This window comes from Mustela nivalis (genome assembly GCF_964662115.1).
Source record: "Mustela nivalis genome assembly, chromosome: 15".
Classification (NCBI taxonomy): Eukaryota; Metazoa; Chordata; class Mammalia; order Carnivora; family Mustelidae; genus Mustela; species Mustela nivalis.
Genome location: NC_139034.1, coordinates 2,648,208 through 2,670,536, shown reverse-complemented (window position 1 = coordinate 2,670,536; position 22,329 = coordinate 2,648,208). Strand labels below are relative to the sequence as shown.

Here is a 22,329-nt window from a genome sequence, read left to right as displayed (position 1 = left end):
AAGGACCAGGGGAACAGGTCCTCTCCTGGTGGCTCTCTTGGCCTAGAAAGTAAAGCCATTGTGTCATCTTGTGGCCCTGCCTGAGTATGTCATAGATGGTTCCCGAGCCAGGCAAATACCTGATCTATTGTTGTGCTGCCCATCTGGCTGACGTGAAGCCTCCAGCGAGCCTTCAGGGCAGATGTGGCCCACAGGACCAAGGTCTCCCCATGGGCCACTGAGAGGTCTCGGCGTCCATGCCCCTCCTGGGCAGTAATATCCTGGAAGCAGAGAAAGCACGCAGTCTGCTCTGTTTTACGGTGCTGGAACCCAGCTTTTTGCCTTCGCATCCATGAGGGTCTTGCCCTACTAACAACGGCTTTGAAGGGATCAGGCACTGCGGATGTCCCTGATAAGCTATTAATTTAGGTCTCTTTGAATGAACATCTGAGGTAGGTGGCAGGATAGCAGAGCAGAGTGCCTACCTCTCATCTGTCTGGGCCTAAACTTTACTCCCCAGTGAGCCTATGGATATTCTGTTGTACATGGAGCCCCACAACCTGGAGGCCCTTGGGGGGAAGTCATATCACAGACGAGGCAATAGGCCTTCTTAATGACTATATCTGGGCTTTTCTTGGCTAATCAGACAGGAGTCTCTTCCTTAGCCGCTGGAATATTACTGACCTCCCTCAGACATGACCCTTCTTCTCTTTCTCCTTCCGCCTCATCTAGGCCTCAGGGGCTGGGAAAATCTAAAAGTCTTGTGCATTCCCACCACATTTGGAAGCCCCACTCAGTAGCTTCCAGCCTGCCTCCCTCCTATTTTGGCCAAGCCAGCCTCAATGACCTGGACACACTTCCCCTAGGTTCTCTCTAACATGTCTCTGCCTCAGGAGCCAAGGGCCCTAGGGCCAGAGCCCAGGTAGCGGGCCTGACTACCCTCTGCTTGGTTCTCCTCCTGCCAGACCATTGAGGGAGAGGTGAGCACCCTCACCTGGTGCACATGGGCCCGTGGGGGCAGCCTGGCCTGCTGCAGCACAGAAGAGTCCAGGTGGGCAGGGAAGACACCAGCTCAGGTCCTGTGCCCCTCTCTCTACATTCCAAGTGCCAATTGGGCAGGGCCTCTGCCTGGCATCCTTGGTGCCAGGGGGGCAGAAATGGCCAGCAGGGCAGAGATCACCAAACGGGAGGCCCTCCTGGAGAAAGAGGGTCCTGTTGTAGCTTTAAAGTTGAGAACAAGGGGGTCCTCTCCACTGGGCTCCCTCCTAGTCCTTCTGAACCCCTCTCTGAGGAAGACTGCCTCGCTCAGCCAGCCTCTCCAGCTCAGTTACTCATAGCAACCTGCACTTACACCTCCCTCCAGGAAGTGCTTTTAGAAAAATGAAATAAATTTTAATGTTAAATAGCCTCAATAATCCTACTTCTCTGCTTATTTGCGGTGAAAGTTCTGCTACACAGCTTGACTTCTCGCTCTATCATCTCTCAGTCATCTGTGTGTCAACAGTATACCTACTTGTCATTGTTAGTGGTTACCTAGTATCCCATGGGGCTGCTATGCCATGTCTGTGCCTAGGTATTTCCTTTGTGTTTTGTTTTTGCTATTAAAATGTGTGGTGTTTTACACATCTCTAACATCTTTAAATACATGACTTTTTTTCCTTTCATGTTCTTTCCCACGTGGAAGCTATAGGATCAAAGGTCATGAACTGCCTTGAGACCCTTGTTACATGCCTTGCAATAGTTGCCCAGCAGCCTGGCCCCAGGTTTGGCCCATAGAAGTGGACTCTATCCCTTAGCAGTATCTTCTTAGGGCAGGTGTGTTGACTTTTGATGACTAATAGATACATATTGTACAGAAATGGCTTTGCTTCATTTGTTTTAATTATTATCCCTGCTGTGCCTTTCCCTAGCTCATGACTTATTTGTATTTGGTGCCTTTTGAGGTGGAAGCTGGAAACTGACATTAGATAACTTTGCCCTTTCTCATTTTTATAGGCTGTATTTAATGCTTGTGGTACTTCCAACTTTGTTTCTGCAGTGGTTTCATCCCATCTTCCTGGGGGTACTCTGTCACCCAACTAGGCAGTGGGCCCTAAAGGAAGATGCTGGTGTCCCCCAACCCTGGCCCAGGCCTCTGAGCTTAGACCAGTCTTGCCTCTGTGAGGGCTACGAGGGTCTGCACTCACCGGAGAGGAGGTGTTGGAACCAGGCCCACAGTGATGCCCAGGACTGCACAGCCCCTGGGGCTTGGCCAGGCCTGTTCGACCGCAAAAGGTCCCAGGGTGGCACAGCTGGCAGTCTTCCACACGGGCTGCCCCTGGGGCCTCTCGGAAAGTGCCCTGGGCAGAGAGAAGGATGCTACTGAGGTCAAGAGCCTGAAGGCCAGAGTGGAGTTCCAAGGCTGGCCAGGCTGGCTGCTCTGGCCAGGAAGGGAGCAGAGCAGGGTGCCTCTACCCTCACCCTGGACAGACAGGGCTTGTGGGGAGGAGATGGCCTACTTAAAGAACCTGAGCCTCTGAGAGACTCCTAAGAATGAGTGGAATTTAGCTTTTGATAGGCCAAAAGTGTTTGATGGCAAGACATCCACCCAGGGAAGAATGTTGGAAATTCCCAGCAAATTTTGATAGCAGGCAGAAAGAGAAAATAGAGGACACCAGGTCCTTTGAAGAGGTGTGTGTATCTTGGGGAGAGGAAGCCATGGCTAGAGTAGGGAATGGGGTAATTGGAAGATGGAGGCTGGAGAAAAAAGATTGTACCCCCAGCCCCCACCCCTGCTGGGAGCTCCACCTGAGCCTCAGTTTCCTAGCTCTGGAGCTCCTCCCTGCTTCTTCCTGTGTTGTACCCCACCCCCCAAACAAGCCTGGGTTGCTTTGTCCCGTGTGACCTCTGGTCTAGCACCACTATCAGAAACCAGCCTCAAGAAAGGGGGTAGTCCAGTGCTCCTCATCTGCGCGGGGCAGGAGGCAGAGGGCTGACATATGGCCATGCCACAGTAAAGGAGCATCCTCCATCCCAACCAGGCAGGGCTGGGGTACAGGGTTGATGGTTCCAGAGCCTTGCGGACAAAAGTGAAGAGATGCCAGGAGGGCTGAGGGGAGCTTCTCACCATGGGACAGGGGATGGACAGCAGGCCCCCAGCTGGGCAATAGTGCCCAGGTGGACATGCTGTGGGACTAGCCAGCTTTGTCTGGTTGCAGAGCTTTCCTTCTGGACACTCCTGGCACCAGAGGTGGCCTGGACCCTGCAAGGGGGATTGGCAATAGGCAATAAGGTTGGTTTCTTTCCACCTCTCTAACCCTTGGGCTAGGCCTGGCAGTATAGCAGGCACTCAGAATACATGTAGAATTGAATTGGGACAGCTGCTGCCTGGGACTTCAGGCTCTGTGTGTGCCTCTATTCCTGAGGAGGTCAGGGCATGGGAAGGGTTCAGAGCCAGGAAGATGCCAGTAAAATGGAGGTGCTCTCTGAGCATCTGCCTCAGTCTCCAGGTCATCGATGCCTGGAGGAAGGGAGCCAGAGATGGAGGCTGTACTGGCCATTTTCCCCAGCCATCTTCCCACCTCCCTGACCTTAGGATCCTCCCACTTCTGGGCCCTCTAAGGGATGGAGTCTGTCCTGGGAACACTTACAGAGAAGCTGCCAGCACTACACGGCAGTGGAGTGGCAGTGCCTGGTTCAGGGCAGTGGTGACCTATAGGGCATAGGACACAGGCCACAGCCAGCCTTGCACCTGGACTCTGGCGCGAGGTTCCCCTGGAGGAGAAGCAGAAAGTGAGGAGTGTGGGTGCCCACAACCTTCCTGGGGTCATCATTGGTGGAAGGCAGGAGACCTCTTCTGCCCCCAGGCTTACCCTCAGGATTTAAGGGCCAAGACCCAGCCTGGCTGTAAGCCCCTGGATCATGACAAAGATGTGGTTGGTGTGGCCCTAAATGTGGCCTAAATGGGGCAGTGCATTGAGAGATATTGTAAAACCAGGCTTATGGGCTAACTGTGCTTCTATTACAAGTTTGCAAATCACATATCTGGTAAAGGGCTAGTATCCAAAATCTATAAAGAACTTATAAAACTCAACACATGGAAACCCAAATAATTCAATTAAAAATGGGCAGAAGACACGAATATATATTTTTCTGAAGAAGACATAGAGATGCCAACAGACACATGAAAAGATGCTCAACATCACTGATCGCCAGGAACACACAAATCAAAAATCACAATGAGATACCACCTCACACCTGTCAGAATGGCTAAAATCAACACAAGAAACAATAGGTGCTGGTGAGGATGTGGAGAAAAAGGAACACTCTTGCCTGTTGGCAGGAATGCAAATTGGTATAGGAGGTATAGCATGGAGGTTCTTCCAAAAGTTAAAAATAAAACTGCCCAATGACCCAGCAATTGTACTACTAGGTAATTGTCCAAAGGAGAAAAACATAACGATTCAAAGATATGCATGCACCCCAATGTTATGAACATTATCTGTAATAGCCAAATTGAAGGAACAGTACAAGTGTTCATTGATTGATAAAGAAGATGTGATATATTTATTTACATATCTATATCTATATCTGTATATCCCATATATATCTATATATATGATGGAATATTAGTATTATTTGGCCATAAAAAAATTGAATCTTGCCATTTGCAATGACATGAATAGAGCTAGAGAGTATTATGTTAAGCAAAATAAATCAGTCAGAGAAAAACAAATACCATATGATCTCACCCATATGTGGAATTTAAAAACAAAACACATGAGCAGAGGAGAAAAAAGAAGACAGAGATGCAAACCAAGAAAGATACTCTTAACTGTAAGAGAAGACAATGATGGGTACCAGAGGGGAGATGGGAGAGAGGATGGATTAAATGGATAATGGGGATTAAGGATGGCACTTGTGATGAGCACAGGGTGTTGTAAGGAAGTGTTGAACCACTATATTGTACACCTGAAACTAATATTACACAATATGTTAACTAATTGGTTTTAATTCAAAACTTAAACACAAACAAAAAGTTTTCTGTTCCTCTACTTCGCTTATGTTTTTCTGCTGGTGTGGTCTGCGTGTCTCTTGATCTCTCTCTCTTTCTCTGTCTTATTTGAACTGATTTATAATGGCCCTTATATAATAAGGTAGTAAGTAGATGGATGTTGGGCCTGAAATTCATATTGAAAATATCTCCCTGCTTTATTTTTTATCTTTTAACTTTGTCCATGATGCTGATGAAGAACAGAAGCTTGAAATAACTGCCTTCATATACTGTGGTCTTTTCCTCAATTAGTTAAGCCTTTCATGTCATGCTTAGATTTTCCATTCTCTCAGATTTTATAAATGCCCATTTATATTTTGTTACTTAATTTTATAATTTTTTTACATTGAAATCTGTATTTGACCTGAAATCTACTTATTTTGATTAGTGCTGTTTCACTTTTTTCAAAAAGAACGTATATTACTTTTTTTAAATAAGAAAAGTACTTTTAAGTTTTACTTTTTGACCAGAGTAATTAAGGGCATATCTTCATAAAGCAGTCAAATCAACAGAGGACCCCAGAGCCTGGGCCAAATGATATCTACTCAGACTTCAGCTGGGACTAAATTCCAGAATGTTTTGCTCTTGAGGTGCGCTGTTCTGAAGCAGCTTCTCCACTGGGGTGTGGGCACTTCCTCACGGACTCCATCCAAATCAGTTGTCTGTCTTTCAGTATCTAGGGCCCTGGGGAGTGGGAGTGGGTCCCATTCCAACTCTCCATGCTGCATCCCTGAGCCCTGGCCCTTGCCAGTGCTGATCCTATGCCCTGTCCCAATAAAGCTGCCAGGTCCTGAGGCAGGCTGGGCCATCATGTCTCTTTATAAACCCCTGGTTGCCTGGGACAGCACTGGGCTCCAGCCTGTACTTAATAAACATGTGGGAACTTCAAGAGCAGCCATACCCCTCAGCCTTCCTTACCGTGGGCAGAGCATGGGCTTGGGGGCACCACTGGGGCAGAAGGCCCCTGGGGGACAGAGGAGACAGTCTTCCACCTGGCCATTGCCTGCTTGAGAGCTGTAGGTGCCTGCTGGGCAAGGGAACTGAGTGCCCCACATTGTACCTGTTTTAGAGAGAAGGAAAGGGGTATCAGAAGGAAAGAGGGAGGTCAGAGCTGCATTACCAAGGCACTGAAGCTTCTCACCCTACTCCCTGCAGATAGTTCTCCAATAGAGGCCATGAGGGAAGGGGCAGGGAGCAGGGGATACCACTCACCCAGGATCAGACTTGTCTGGGCTGAGACACACTGTGAATCCACAGTCAGGATGTTCAGCAGCTCACCAGTCCTGGTCCTCCCTTGCCAGGGAAGACCCAGGCCCCACTCACCTTGCGGGCAGTAATGCCCAGCTTTGCATGTCCCCGAGGGCAGCTGGGCACCACCGCTACAGAACCAGCCCCGGGGACAGGGCGCACACTCCTCAACAGCTGTCAGTCCGGTCTGGCTACTCCAGGTGCCTGGGGGACACTGGAACTGGGTCGGCTCTTTGGTGCCCAGAGGACAATAATGGCCAACTGGGCAGGGGATGGGGGGCCAGTATGGACTCCCAGTTCCTGTAAACACAATCCTGAACTAGACCTGGAGGAACAGCAGCCCCCCCAGCTGCCTCCTTCTGGCAGGTGGCAGGGGTGTGGGCTAGGCCCGAGCACTGGGGCAAAGGGCATCTAGGTCAGCAGGGGCCCAGAAGCTACTTGAAGCAACAGAGTGGGAACTGAGAATGATCTTTGTAGTCCCATCCCTAAGATAAGGTGAACCATGATCTTTGTGGGCAAACAAGTGGCTGTGAGTCAGGGTCTATTTTCCTGGCCTTCCTGCCTCGGAGCGGAGATGGTTTTTCACCCAAAGGCAGGGTCCAACAGGTAGGAAGGTTGCCTTTCCCCATTTTCACTCACCCCTTGGACAAGCTAGTCCTGAAGGGCAGATCTCACACTGTAACAGGTCAGAGAGGTTGTTGCGGCTGCTGAATGTCCCAGGTGGGCAGGCGTGGGTGGGAGCATGGGGGCTCAAGGAGCCCACAGGGCACACATACCTATGACAACCAGGGAGTACCCACTGGACAGAGCCCAATAGCCTGGACAATCAAATGTGTGCCTGCTGGCCTTTGACTTTGGCACAGTAATCTCCCCGTGCTCCTTTCTTCCCATGCAAAGGCAGGAATCACCTAGGTGCTTCTTGCTCATGCTCAGGCCCCAGTACTCCTGGGGAGTGTCCAGGAGCCCTAGGCTGATGTGACACCGAGCCCTGATTTGGAGGCAGGGGCCCTTCCAGAGCACTTAGGGGGATGGATGTTTGCCGAAGCCTCACCTGCACCTGAGAATCTGACTCTTGAATGGTGGTAGCACCCTGAGCCCCAACACAGTCAACTCTATCATTGAGAAGTCATAGGAGTCATAATAGATCCTTACCCCGGTGTGCAGGTCGCATCTGGCTGAGTCAGTCCAGCCTGGGTACAAGCCCTGCCTGCTGGGCATGGAATGCAGTCTGTGGCTTCATCCTGGCCTGGATTCGGGCTAAATGTGCCTGGCTGGCACGGGATGGGGTGGGTGGCTCCGGTAGGACAGAAGTATCCTGCTGGGCACTGCAGACACTGGCTGAGAACTGGGGACAGAACAGCCCTTGTCACTCTAGTTCTCTCTGAAGGACTGGGCTGCTGGCTTCAAAAGAAAAACAGTGAATACTTGCCAGGACCTTGTGGACCTGATCATCCCATGGGCCTGGGAGTGCAGGAAGCAGGGCTGTCATCCCCATTTACCGAGGTGCTGAGTGGGGGCTCCTTTTCTTTCCCTGCAGACACTAGTGGCCTTGCTCTCAGTGCTGCCAGTTCCAGGGAGCTCCCACTGCCTCAGTGGCACAGCCCATGGACAGCTGCGATAGGGAGCCTCCCCATTTCTCTATCTCCCATCTTCCTTTCTACAGACTGGAACCACAAGCACATAGCTTCCCAAGCTTTCTGTGACAGCAGTGTACAATGTGACAGAGCCCTGCACAGCACTGGGCACATGGCAGTTCTCAGTGGGTCCTTCTTTCAACGTCATAGCATCACAGTTTCAACACCCCTGGGAGGAATGAAAGTTTCAGGCTGCTCTGATTCACATCAGACCTACATTGATTATTCTCGGAGGCTGCCATGTGTTCCCTGCCATGTCTGTGGCTCTGTCCCAGCATGGGATGACTGCTGCCCATACTCTGCCCTCCAGTAGGAACTTAGGCTCCTGGTAGGGGAGTTAGTGTCTGACCATGGATGGTGCGGCTGACACTTTTGCCCCTTGCTCTCCATCTCCTGGGACTTGTGGAGGAAATGGGTCCTTCCTACCCAGCTGTCTCCCCTGAGTGCCCAGTTTGGCCCTGTCCTCCAGATGCTGGCCTCCAATGGGTGCTGGCATTGGCCTGGCCTGCAGAGGGAGCATCGACATTGAGTGGGGAATCATGCTTTCTATATGGCTCTGAGGAATGGCCCAGGGAGTTGGTAGCTTCAGAACATCACGTGAATCATGAGAGACTATGGACTTTGAAAAACAACCTGAGGGTTTTGAAGGGGCGGGGGGGTGGGAGGTTGGGAGAGCCAGGTGGTTGATATTAAGGAGGGAATGTATTGCATGGAGCACGGGGTGTGGTGCAACAACAATGAATACTGTTACACTGAAAAGAAATAATAAAAAAAAAAAAAAGACAAAAAAAGAAAAAGAGGAAAAAAAAAAGAGCATCACAGAAAAGTAGCTGAGAGACTCTGTCACAGAAATCTGTTTCCTCAAACCGTTTACCAGGGACTCAGTCCTGTCTCTGGTTAACAGCCTCAGAACTGGGCAAAATGGAGGCAGTGAGGAGTTTGTCCCTGGTGTTTCTTTCTCTTGCTTCTTTTTTTTTTTTTTTCTTTCTCTTGCTTCTAAAACTTGTACAACATCCATACGTGTGGACTTCAGGGCGTTTTGGGGTGGTACAGAGTAATGAGACAAATGTGAGTTTGGGACCTCATGCTGTGTGACCCAAGCCACTTAGTTGGCCTCTGAAGCTCAGAGAGGATTATGAGCCGCAGGTCCTTTACACTTTATGTTGAACAATGTGGGCTGCCTTTGAACTTCCTGCACAGGTCCTGGTTTTCCCAGCTAAGCACAGACACCCAAACCTGAGGGCCTAATGGGGCCTCTGAGTGTGGCTTTCCTGATGTTCACCCCCATCAGGGCCTGGACATGCTATTAGCTGTAATATGCATCATGAGGTCAGTGTCTTTTAGCCTTTGGATGAGCACCTAATTAGCAAAGTCAGCAAATCACTCTTTCCATTGAGCAAGTAGCAGACAGAATTCAGAACTGACCTTCTGAGGAGAAGCTGGTGTTGGAGTGGGATGTCTCCTTCTTGCGTTTGAAGCTCCCAGCTGGGCATGGAATGGCTACAGTACCATCTTGGCAGATGTGGCCTGTAAGGGGAAGCCTCAGGGGTAGAGCAAGCTGAAAGAGGGCAGGCCTCTGGGGGGTGCTGCAGCCACAAGCCCTGGGGTAGCATCATTGCCAGGGAGAAGATCAGATCAGTAAACTCTCTGCTCTATGCTTTTCTAAAAAGCTGCTTCCTTTGCTTAAAGGTTTCTCCCTGCTCTCCTTGACTGACTGACTGAACCTCTTCTCCTTCTGGGCCTGACCCCTATGTCTACGCCTCCAATAAGGCTCCCAGACCCATTGCCAAGCAGACTGCCAGTGGTGCTTCTCTCTGAGTTTCAACAGCCCTTTGATTCAGCACTCTCCACATTACAGTTTAGAGGGTTCCTGTGTCTGTCTCTCTCCTAACAGTGAGCTCCAGGGGTCTGGGCATTGGCCGGTGGCCAGCATGTGTAGGTGCTTAAGAAGAGTGCGTGAGGCAGAACATGGCTGTGTAGCGGGCTGGTGGGACCTCCATGTTGGCCTTGATCCTCTTCCCACTGTCACCCTGTTAGCCTTCTTGTCACTGCAGTGCAACCTTTGGTCCCCTTCCAAGGCAGTCAGACACTTCACCAAGGTTCTTGACTGCCTCTAGTCCTGCCAAGTACTTCCCTACGGTGTTTCACTGCTCAAAACCTGTCTAGCATGGATCCATGTAGACTCCAGGGCATTTTGGGGTGGTACAGAGTAATGAGACAAATGTGAGTTTGCACTGTGACCTCACACTATGTGACCCAAGCCACCTGGGTCAGCTCAGAGAAGCTCAGAGGAGATTAAGGCTAAAGGGCAAAGCCATCTCTGCTCCCTGGGAGGAGCTCTGTTGCTTAAGTCTCTTGTGCATACTGTGGGCTTCCCCACAGCTCTGATTCTGTCCCACAATATAAATCAAAGATCGTGGATGGGAGAGGATGGGTGACTTTGAGGTGGGGACAATATCCTTGCAGAAGAGAAGGGATGGAGACAAGCCACTCCTGCTCATGCAGATGTCATCAACCATAGTGTCAGCTTTGCTCCCCCACTGCCTTCTGGTGTGGGGGTTCTCCCTCCATTCCTCTTCCACTGCTGCCCTTTGGCCAGTATCCTGGCAATGCAGACTTCATTTTCCACTCAAACAAAATTAAGGAAGGAACTCTTTACTGCTGAAAAAAACATTTTTTTACATAGTCTTAAAATTAACAAAAATATAAAAATGATGAATGCTTTAAGATGCTCCTTTCCTGGTCCTCAGAACCCCACATGTCTTGTGGTCTTGTGCATGCTGCTTATGGGAGTAGAGGGCACCTTGGAGTCAACTCCTGGTTTCCTCTGTTCTGGCGACCCCACCCTGAGGAGGCCTGGTTGTTAGGACCTTGGCATTCTCTGATTTCCCTTATTTCACATTACCTTCTTTTATTCAGGGCCCCTATATCTCTCGTGTTTTCTGTCACTTCAAACCATCTTTGCACAGTGATGGCATCATCTATGCACACCTGCGTGGGATAGGATTCCCTGAGCATCCTCTCTTGAGAGAGTACGTACTTCAAACCTGAGAGTCCTTTCCATAAGACAGAATGATTGCAGGATTCACAGCAGTGGGGAGGGTGGGTAGCTGGGCAAGAGGACCTCTCTATCTCTTTCCACCTGACATTTAGGTGTTCCGGAATGAAGTATGGCTCTACCCAGGCTCCTTCCCAGCCTGTTTCTCTCTGTCTTTCCTGCACCGGCTTATAAGACTATGGGCAGTAATGGGGCTTATGGAACACTCAGAAGCTGGGGAAGAAGGAAGAACAGGGGACTGCATGTGCATGTGCCTAGCCAGAGAAGGTTCCTTACCAAGGAGCAGCAGAGCATGCCGAGAGAGCTCTTGTCTCTGAGATGAGGCACCTAATGGCCTATTATCCACTCTTTTAGTCACAGAGTTCCCAGCTTTCATGTGAGGAACAATTTGGCCCTGACTATAGCAGGTACCATTTGAACTTTTTACATATGACTTTACCTAGTAGGTATATTTAGTCATAATTATTATCAACTCCATTTTAGAAATCAGGAAATAGAGGTTTAAGGAAAATTTAAATAAATGTTGCAGAGTCACACAAATGACTATAAAAAGTTTCAATAGCTTTCAAAAGGTTGAAATATTAGAAAACATATTTTTTGACCACAATGGAGTTAAAATAGAAATCAGTAAGACATCTAAAAAGTCCAAAATATTTGGAAATTAAACAGAACACTTCTAAATAATCCACTATTGAAAAAATATCAGAAGGGAATTAGAAAACTTTTTAACTTTAATGGTAATAAAAAGCCCACATCATAAAATTTGTGAGCTATAGCTAAAGCAATGCATAGATTTAGATTTTTAGTTTTGAATGCCTATATACTAAATGCTTATATTAGAAAACAAGAAAGGTGTAAAATCAATGACCTGTTTTCATCTTAGGAAGCAAGTAAAAGGAAGGATATGGTAATAGCAGTAATCAGTAAAATATAAAAATAAAGAAAATCAATAAAAACAAAAGCTAGTTATTTGGAAAGGTAAATAAAATTGATAAATCTCTAACTAGACCAATCCAGAAAAAAAGAAAGAACACAAAGTACCGATATCAGGAATGAAAGAGAATCACCACAGATGATATGCCAAAAGAATAGTAAGAGCAACTTTATGACAATAAGTTTTTCAACTTAAACAGATAAATTCCTTGGAAGACTTAAATTACCAAATCATCACAAGAAGAAACAAAAATTCTGAATAGCCTTAAATTTATTAAATTTTTGAATTTGTAATTAAAGACTTCCCACCAAGAAAACTCTAGGCCTGTGGCTTTATTGTCTTCTGTATAACTCTTATGAAATAACTCACACCAAATCTACATAAAGTCTTTCATAAAATTGAGGCATGGGACTACTTTCTAATTAATTTTGTGGGACCAGTATTACTTTGATATCAAAACCAGATAAAAGGGGAGGAGTCAAGATGGCAGAGAAGTAGCAGGCTGAGACTACATCAGGTAGCAGGAGATCAGCTAGATAGTTTATCTAACCATTGCAAACACCTACAAATCCAACAGGAAATTGAAGAGAAGAAGAGCAACAACTCTAGAAACAGAAAATAGATCACTTTCTTAAAGGTAGGACACAAGGAGAAGTGAATCCAAAGTGACGGAAGATAGACGGGGGGGGGGGGGGGGGGCGGCTCCCAGCAAGCCACGGAGAAACAGAGCACAAAATCAGGACTTTTAAAAGTCTGCTCCATGGAGGGACATCGCTCCAGAGGCTAAACCGGGGGGAGCCCACGTGGGGTCAGCATAACCCCAGGTCCCGTGGGGTCACAGAAGGGCCAGGGATGTCTGAGTGTCACAGAGCACACAGGTATTAGAGCGGGGAAGCCGGCTACAGCGACAAAGCCAAGGAGTGAGCTCTCAGCTCAGTGTTACCTTGAACCGGTCGCAGGCTGGGTGAGCTTGGACTGCAGCTGGAGGCCACGGAGACGGAAGAAACCGGGCGCTTTTCTCCAAGTGCGAGGGATTGAGCGCTTTGCTCCAAGCATGACCAGAGGCCAGGTAGATGGGGGCGGTTGGCGCTTTTCTCTGAGGGTGCACTGAGGAGTGGGACCCTGAGCTCTCAGCTCCTCCAGGCGGGAGATTGGGAGGCTGCCATCTTCATTCCCATCCCCCAGAACTCTAGAGAAAGCACTCAGGGAACAAAAGCTCCCAAAGCAAACCTGAGTGGATTAAGCAGCCTGGCCCCTGGTAAGGGCGGTGCAATTCTGCCTGGGTCAAGACACTTGAGAATCACTACAACAGGCCCCTCCCCCAGAAGATCAACAAGAAACCCAGCCAAGACCAACTTCACTCACCAAGGAAAACAGTGCATTCCAGAGGAGGAGAAAGCAAATCTTGTCTGGACAAAATGACAAGGTGGAAAAACTCACCAAAAAAAAAAAAAAAAAAAAAGGCAGTACCAAAGGCCAGGGACCAAATCAATACAAATCAATACAGACATTGGTAATATGTCAGATCTAGAGTTTAGAATGACAATTTGCAAGGTTCTAGCCGGGCTTGAAAAAGTCAGAGAAGATATAAGAGAAACCCTCTCCGGAGAGATAAAAGCCCTTTCTGGAGAAATAAAAGAACTAAAATCTAACCAAGTTGAAATTAAAAAAGCTATTAATGAGGTACAATAAAAAATGGAAGCTCTTATTCCTCTGATAAATGAGGCAGAAGAAAGAATTAGTGACATAGAAGACCAAGTGACAGAGAATAAAGAGGCTGAGCAAAAGAGAGACCAACACATACTGGACAACGAGGAGAGAAATCGAGAGATAAGTTACACCATAAGACGACACAACATTAGAATAATTGGGATTCCAGAAGAAGAAGAAAGGAGCAGAAGGTATATTGGAGAGAATTATTATAGAGAATTTCCCTAATATGGCAAAGGGAAACAAACATCAAAATCCAGGAGATGGTAAGAACACTCCTCAAAATCAATAAAAATAGGTTCACTCCTCGTCACTTGGTAGTAAAATTTACAAGTCTTAGTGACAAAGAGAAAATCCTGAAAGCAGCCCAGGAAAAGAAGTCTGTAACATACAAGGGTAAAAAAATTAGATTGGCAGCAGACCTATCCATAGAGATCTGGCAGGCCAGAAAGAACTGGCATGATATATTCAGAGCACTAAATGAGAAAAACATGCAGCCAAGAATACTATATCCAGCTAGGCTATCATTGAAAATAGAAGGAGAGATTAAAAGCTTCCAGGACAAACAAAAACTGAAAGAATTTGCAAACACCAAACCAGCTCTATAGGAATTATTGAAAGGGGTCCTCTAAGCAAAGAGAACCTAAAAGTAGTAGATAAGAAAGAAACAGAGACAATATACAGTAACAGTCACCTTACAAGCAATACAATAGCACTAAATTCATATCTCTCAATGGTTACCCTGAATGTTAATGGGCTAAATGCCCCAATCAAAAGACACAGAGTATCAGAATGGATAAAAAAACAAAACCCATCAATATGCTGCCTACAAGAAACTCATTTTAGACCTGAAGACTCCTCCAGATTTAAAGTGAGGGGGTGGAAAACAATGTACCATGCTAATGGACATCAGAAGAAAGCTGGGGTGACAATCCTTATATCAGATCAATTAGATTTTAAGCCAAAGACTATACTAAGAGATGAGGAAGGACACTATATCAGACTCAAAGGGTCTGTCCAACAAGAAGACCTAACAATTTCAAATATCTATGCCCCTAACATGAGAGCAGCCAACTATATAAACCAATTAATAACAAAATCAAATAAATACATAGACAATAATAAAAGAATACAATAATAGTAGGGGACTTTAATACTCCCCTCACAGATCATCTAAGCAAAAGATCAACAAGGAAATAAAGGCCTTAAATGACACACTGGACCAGATGGACATCAAAGTTATATTCAGAACATTCCATCCCAAAGCAACAGAATATACATTCTTCTCTAGTGCACATGGAACATTGTCCAGAATAGATCACATCCTGGTCATAAATCATGTCTCAACTGGTATCAAAAAATTGGGATCATTCCCTGCATATTTTCAGACCACAATGCTCTGAAGCTAGAACTCAACCACAAGAGGAAATTTGGAAAGAACCCAAATACATGGAGACGAAACAGCATCCTTCTAAAAAATGAATGGGTCAACCAGGAAATTAAATAAGAATTGGAAAAATTCATGGAAACAAATGATAATGAAAACACAATGGTTCCAATTCTGTGGGACACAACAAAGGCAGTCCTAAGAGGAAAATATATAGCGGTACAAGCCTTTCTCAAGAAACAAGAAAGGTCTCAAATACACAACCTAACCCTACACCTAAAGGATCTGGAGAAAGAACAAGAAAGAAACCCTAAACCCAGCAGGAGAAGAGAAATTATAAAGATCAGAGCAGAGATCAATGAAATAGAAATTAAACAATAGAACAAATAAATGAAACTAGGAGCTGGTTCTTTGAAAGAATTAATAAGATTGACAAACCCCTGGCCAGACTTATCAAAAAGAAAAGAGAAAGGACCCAAATAAATAAAATCATGAACGAAAGAGGAGAGATTACAACCAACACCAAAGAAATAAAACAATTATAAGAACATACTATGAGCAACTCTATGCCAACAAATTTGACAATCTGGAAGAAATGGATACATTCCTAGAAACATATAAACTACCACAACTGAACCAGGAGGAAATAGAAAACCCGAACAGACCCGTAACCAGTAAGGAGATTGAAACGGTCATCAAAAATCTCCAAACAAACAAAAGTCCAGGGCCAGACAGCTTCCCAGGGGAATTCTACCAAACACTTAAAGAAGAATTAATTCCTATTTTCCTGAAACTGTTCCAAAAAAATAGAAATGGAAAGAAAACTGCCAGACTCATTTTATGAGACCAGCATCACCTTGATCCCAAAACCAGACAAGGATCCCATCAAAAAAGAGAACTACAGACCAATATCCTTGATGAACACAGATGCAAAAATTCTCACCAAAATACTGGCCAATAGGATCCAACAGTACATTAAAAGGATTATTCACCACGACCAAGTGGGATTTATTCCAGGGCTGCAAGGTTGGTTCAACATCCGCAAATCAGTCAATGTGATACAATACATTAATAAAAGAAAGAATAAGAACCATATGATACTCTCAATAGATGCTGAAAAAGCATTTGACAAAGTGCAGCGTCCCTTCCTGATCAAAACTCTTCAAAATGTAGGGATAGAGGGCAACTACCTCAATATTATCAAAGCCATCTATGAAAAACCCACTGCAAATATCATTCTCAATGGAGAAAAACTGAAAGCTTTTCCACTAAGGTCAGGAACACGGCAGGGATGTCCATTATCACCACTGCTATTCAACATAGTACTAGAGGTCCTAGCCTCAGCAATCAGACAACAAAAGGAAATTAAAGGCATCCAAATCGGCAAAGAAGAAATCAAACTATCACTCTTTGCAGATGATATGATACTATATGTGGAAAACCCAAAAGCCTCCACTCCAAAACTGATAGAACTTGTACAGGAATTCAGCAAAGTGTCAGGATATAAAGTCAATGCACAGAAATCAGTTGCATTTCTCCTCACCAACAACAAGACAGAAGAAAGAGAAATTAAGGAGTCAGTCCCATTTACAATTGCACCCAAAACCATAAGATACCTAGGAATAAACCTAACCAAAGAAGCAAAGAATCTATACTCAGAAAACTATAAAGTACTCATGAAAGAAATTGAGGAAGACACAAAGAAATGGAAAAATGTTCCATGCTCCTGGATTGGAAGAATAAATATTGTGAAAATGTCTATACTACCTAAAGCAATCTACACATTTAATGCAATTCCTATCAAAATCCCATCCATTATTTTCAAAAAGAAATAGACGAAACCATCCTAAAATTTATATGGAGCCAGAAAAGACCTCAAATAGCCAAAGGAATATTGAAAAAGAAAGCCAAAGTTGGTGGCATCACAATTCCGGACTTCAAGCTCTATTACAAAGCTGTCATCATCAAGACAGCATGGTACTGGCACAAAAACAGACACATAGATCAATGGAACAGAATAGAGAGCCCAGAAATAGACCCTCAACTCTATGGTCAACTAATCTTTGACAAAGCAGGAAAGAATGTCCAATGGAAAAAAAGACAGCCTCTTCAATAAATGGTGCTGGGAAAATTGGACAGCCACATGCAGAAAAATGAAATTGGACCATTTTCTTACACCACACATGAAAATAGACTCAAAATGGATAAAGGACCTCAATTTGAGAAAGGAATCCATCAAAATCTTTGAGGAGAACACAGGCAGCAACCTCTTTGACATCAACCACAGCAACTTCTTCCTAGGAACATTGTCAAAGACAACAGAAGCAAGGGCAAAAATGAACTATTGGGATTTCATCAAGATCAAAAGCTTTTGCACAGCAAAGGAAACAATTAACAAAACCAAAAGACATCTGACAGAATGGGAGAAGATATTTGCAAATGATCATATCAGATAAAGGGCTAGTATCCAAAATCTATAAAGAGCTTAGCAAACTCAACACCTAAAAAATGAATAATCCAATCAAGAAAGGGGCAGAGGACATGAACAGACATTTCTGCAAAGAAGACATCCAGATGGCCAACAGACACATGAAAAAATGCTCCACATCACTCGGTATCAGAGAAGTACAAATCAAAACCACAATGAGAGACCACCTCACACCCGTCAGAATAGCTAGAATTAACAAGTCAAGAAATGACAGATGCTGGCAAGGATGTGGAGAGAGAGGAACCCTCCTACACTGGTGGTGTGAATGCAAGCTGGTGCAGCCACTCTGGAAAACAGCATGGAGGTTCCTAAAAAAACTGAAAATAGAGCTACCCTATGACCCAGTGATTGCACTACTGGGTATATATCCTAAAGGTACAAACGTGATGCTCTGAAGGGGCAGGTGCACCCGAATGTTTATAGCAGCAATGTCCACAATAGCCAAACTATGGAAAGAACCTAGATGTCCATCAACAGATGAATGGATAAAGAAGAGGTGGTATATATACACAATAGAATACTATGCAGCCATCAAAAGAAATGAAATCTTGCCATTCGCGACGATGTGGATGGAACTAGAGGGTATTATGCTTAGCGAAATAAATCAGTCAGAGAAGGACAACTATCATATGATCTCCCTGATATGAGGAAGTGGAGATGCAATGTGGGGGGGTTGGGGAGTAGGAAAAGAAAAAATGAAAGAAGATGGGATTGGGAGGGAGATAAACCATAAAAGACTCAATCTCAAAAAACAAACTGAGGGTTGTTGGGGGGAGGGGGGACAGGAGAGGGTGGTGGGGATATGGACATTGGGGAGGTTATGTGCTATTATGAGTGCTGTGAAATGTGTAAACCTGGCGATCCACAGACCTGTACTCCTGGGGATAAAAATACATTATATGTTTATTAAAAATAAATAAATAAATAAATAAATAAATAAATTTTAAAAAACAGATGAAAAAATCAGAAAACTATAGACTAATATCTTTCATGAAGATAGATGTAAAAATTGTTACAAAAATACTAGCAAATCAAATTCAATGATATGTAGAAAGGATAAAATATCACAACCACGTGGAGTTTATCACAAGAATGCAAGATTGGGTCTATTTTTGTGTGTGGTGTAAGGAAATGGTCCAATTTCATTTTTCTGCATGTGGCTGTCCAGTTTTCCCAGCACCATTTATTGAAGAGGCTGTCTTTTTAACATTGGACATTCTTTCCTGCTTTGTCGAAGATTAGTTGACTGTAGAGTTGAGGGTCTATTTCTGGGCTCTCTATTCTGTTCCATTGATCTATGTGTCTGTTTTTGTGCCAGTACCATGCTGTCTTGATGATGACAGCTTTGTAATAGAGCTTGAAGTCCGGAATTGTGAGGCCACCAACGTTGGCTTTCTTTTTCAATATCCCTTTGGCTATTCGAGGTCTTTTCTGGTTCCATATAAATTTTAGAATTATTTGTTCCATTTCTTTGAAAAAGATGGATGGTACTTTGATAGGAATTGCATTAAATGTGTAGATTGCTTTAGGTAGCATAGACATTTTCACAATATTTATTCTTCCAATCCAGGAGCATGGAACATTTTTCCATTTCTTTGTGTCTTCCTCAATTTCTTTCATGAGTACTTTATAGTTTTCTGAGTATAGATTCTGTGCCTTTTTGGTTAGGTTTATTCCTAGGTATCTTATGGTTTTGGGTGCAATTGTAAATGGGATTGACTCCTTAATTTCTCTTTCTTCTGTCTTGCTGTTGGTGTAGAGAAATGCAACTGATTTCTGTGCATTGACTTTATATCCTGACACTTTGCTGAATTCCTGTACAAGTTCTATCAGTTTTGGAGTGGAGGCTTTTGGGTTTTCCACATATAGTATCATATCATCTGCAAAGAGTGATAATTTGACTTCTTCTTTGCTGATTTGGATGTCTTTAATTTCCTTTTGTTGTCTGATTGCTGAGGCTAGGACCTCTAGTACTATGTTGAATAGCAGTGGTGATAATGGACATCCCTGCCGTGTTCCTGACCTTAGTGGAAAAGCTTTCAGTTTTTCTCCATTGAGAATGATATTTGCAGTGGGTTTTTCATAGATGGCTTTGATAATATTGAGGTAGTTGCCCTCTATCCCTACATTTTGAAGAGTTTTGATCAGGAAGGGATTCTGTACTTTTCAAATGCTTTTTCAGCATCTATTGAGAGTATCATATGGTTCTTGTTCTTTCTTTTATTGATGTGTTGTATCACATTGACTGATTTGCGGATGTTGAACCAACCTTGCAGCCCTGGAATAAATCCCACTTGGTCGTGGTGAATAATCCTTTTAATGTACTGTTGAATCCTATTGGCTAGTATTTTGTTGAGTATTTTTGCATCTCACAAAACAAACTGAGGGTTGCTGGGGGGAGGGCGTTTGGGAGAAGGGGGTGGGATTATGGACATTGGGGAGGGTATGTGCTTTGGTGAGTGCTGTGAAGTGTGTAAACCTGGTGATTCACAGACCTGTACCCCTGGGGATAAAAATATATGTTTATAAAAAATAAAAAATTAAAAAAAAAGAATGCAAGATTGGTTTAACATACAAAAAACAATGCTACTTATCATTTTATCAGAACAAAGAAGAAAACAATATGCTCACCTCAATGCAGAAAAAGGAGAAAATTATATACCCATCTATGAAAACAACTCTCAGCAAGCTAGAAATAGAAGAGAATTTCCTCAACCCAAATAAAAGCATTTATAAAAAAAATTAGAGAAAAAATAGAGCTAATATCATATGTAACGGTAAAAGTCTGAAAACTTCCCTTAAGATCTAAAATAAAGCAAGGATGTCCACCTGGGTGGCTCAGTTGGTTAAGCAGCTGCCTCCGGCTCGGGTCATGATCCCAGCATCCTGGGATCGAGACCCACATTGGGCTCCTTGCTCACTGGTGAGCCTGCTTCTCCCTCTGCCTCTGCCTGCCACTCTGTCTGCCTGTGCTCACTCTCTCTGAAAAATAAATAAATAAAATCTTAAAAAAAATAAAATTAAATAAAGCAAGGATGTCCAATTCTATTGAAAGCTAGCACTAGAATCCATAGACAGCCTAACAAGGCAAGAAAAAATAATAAAAAGGCACATGGACTGAAAAAATAGAAGTTAAAAAGTCTTTTTTCACAGATGACATATTGCATAAAAAGAAAATACTATGAAATCTACACACAAAAGATAGTAACACAAAATTTACTCTCACAAATAAATGAAGCAGGTAAGATTGAGGGATGCAAAGTCAGTATAAAAAGTCAGGGTCAAAGATGTATTGGTATACTCATGTTCATAGCATTATTCACAGTAGATAAAATGTGGAAGCAACTCAAATGTTCATCAACAGATGAATGAAAAGTCAAAATGTGGTTTATATGCACAATAAAATATTATACAGCCTTTAAAAAGAAGGAGATTGTGACATATGGTATACCATGGATGAACTTTGAGAATATTATGTTAAGTGAAATAAACCAGTCACAAAAATACCCAAATAGTGTATGATTCTACTTACCTGATACTTACAATAATTAAAATCATAGAGGCAGAAAGTAGAATGGTGGTTTCCAAGGGCTAGGGGTTCAGGAGAATAAAGATTATTGTTTTATGAGTATAGAGCTTCTGTTTTACAAAATGAAAAGAGCTGGCAGATGGATGATGGTGATAGATGGACAACATTATGAATGTATTTAATACCACTGAGTTGTATACTTAAAATGGTTAAGATGTTAAGTTTTGTTATGTGTATTTCACTATGATGAGATACTACCTCACACCGGTCAGAATGGCTAAAATTAACAACTCTGGAAACAACAGGTGTTGGTGAGGATATGGAGAAAGGAGAACCCTCTTGCACTGTTGATGGGAATGCAAACTGGTGCAGCCACTCTGGAAAACAGTATGGAGTTTCCTCAAAAAGTTAAAAATAGAACTACCTTTATGACCCAGCAATTCTAGTACTATGTATTTAGACAAAGGATACAAAAATGCAGATTCAATGGGTCCATGAACCTTGATGTTTATAGCAGCATTATCAACAATAGCCAAACTATGGAGAGAGCCCAGATATCCATTGACTGATCAATGGATAAAGAAGATGTGGTATATATATATATGTACACACACACACACACACACACACACACACACATACACACGAATATTACTTGAAATCTTGCCATTTGCAATGACATGGATGTAGCTAAGTGAAATGAGTCAGTCAGAGAAGGACAAATGCCATCTCATATGTGAGAAATGGGGGGGGGGAGGTAAACAAGCCATAAGTGACTCAATGATAGAGAACAAACTGAAAGTTGATGGAAAGAGGGGGTGGGGGATGGGCTAGATGGGTGATGGGTATTAAAGAGGGTGCTTGTGATGAACACTGGGTGTTGTATGTAAGTGATGAATCATTCAATTTGACTGCAGAAACAAATAATGTACTGTACATTAACAAAGTAAAATTTAAATTAAAAAATAAAAAAAAATTTAAAAAATGATAAAAAGCAAAGTAAAAAAAACAACTAGCTACCAACACTTGGAAATAGAAATAAAGAATACAGTTTCATTTAAAATAGCATCCAAAAACATGAATTACTTGGAGTAAGTTTAACAAATGTGCAGCTCCTGTACATTAAGAACTGTAAAACTTTGCCAAGATAAGGAAGGAAGAGATCATACAGGGAAGACTTACAAGGAAGAGAGCTGGTACTTGAACCATCTTCTGATGCTTATGTGCCTTACCACTCTGCATACTTCTTTCCTCCTGCCTGAACAGGTAACACTGAGAGACAACAGGGAAACACAAGGTGAGAGGGAAGATAGGTCCTTCCTAACATCTC

At 43.9% G+C, this 22,329-nt stretch overlaps 1 protein-coding gene across 1 annotated transcript in view; it reads right to left on the bottom strand.

Annotated features, from left to right (window-relative positions):
- LOC309849264 (uncharacterized protein) overlaps positions 1-12,998 on the bottom strand; it is an 89,144-nt gene extending 76,146 nt beyond the window's left edge. Inside the window, exons 1-11 of the mRNA XM_082701630.1 lie at positions 12,829-12,998; positions 9,319-9,420; positions 7,412-7,604; positions 6,899-7,035; positions 6,335-6,559; positions 5,930-6,071; positions 3,609-3,732; positions 3,086-3,220; positions 2,166-2,318; positions 974-1,175; positions 120-260 (exon numbers count right to left, since the gene is read on the bottom strand). Coding sequence (XP_082557756.1) covers positions 120-260; positions 974-1,175; positions 2,166-2,318; positions 3,086-3,220; positions 3,609-3,732; positions 5,930-6,066 — 892 coding nt within the window. The 5' untranslated portion in view covers positions 6,067-6,071; positions 6,335-6,559; positions 6,899-7,035; ... (1 more) ...; positions 9,319-9,420; positions 12,829-12,998. The remainder of the gene's footprint in view (positions 1-119; positions 261-973; positions 1,176-2,165; positions 2,319-3,085; positions 3,221-3,608; positions 3,733-5,929; positions 6,072-6,334; positions 6,560-6,898; positions 7,036-7,411; positions 7,605-9,318; positions 9,421-12,828) is intronic.
- Between the last annotated feature and the right edge of the window lie 9,331 nt (positions 12,999-22,329).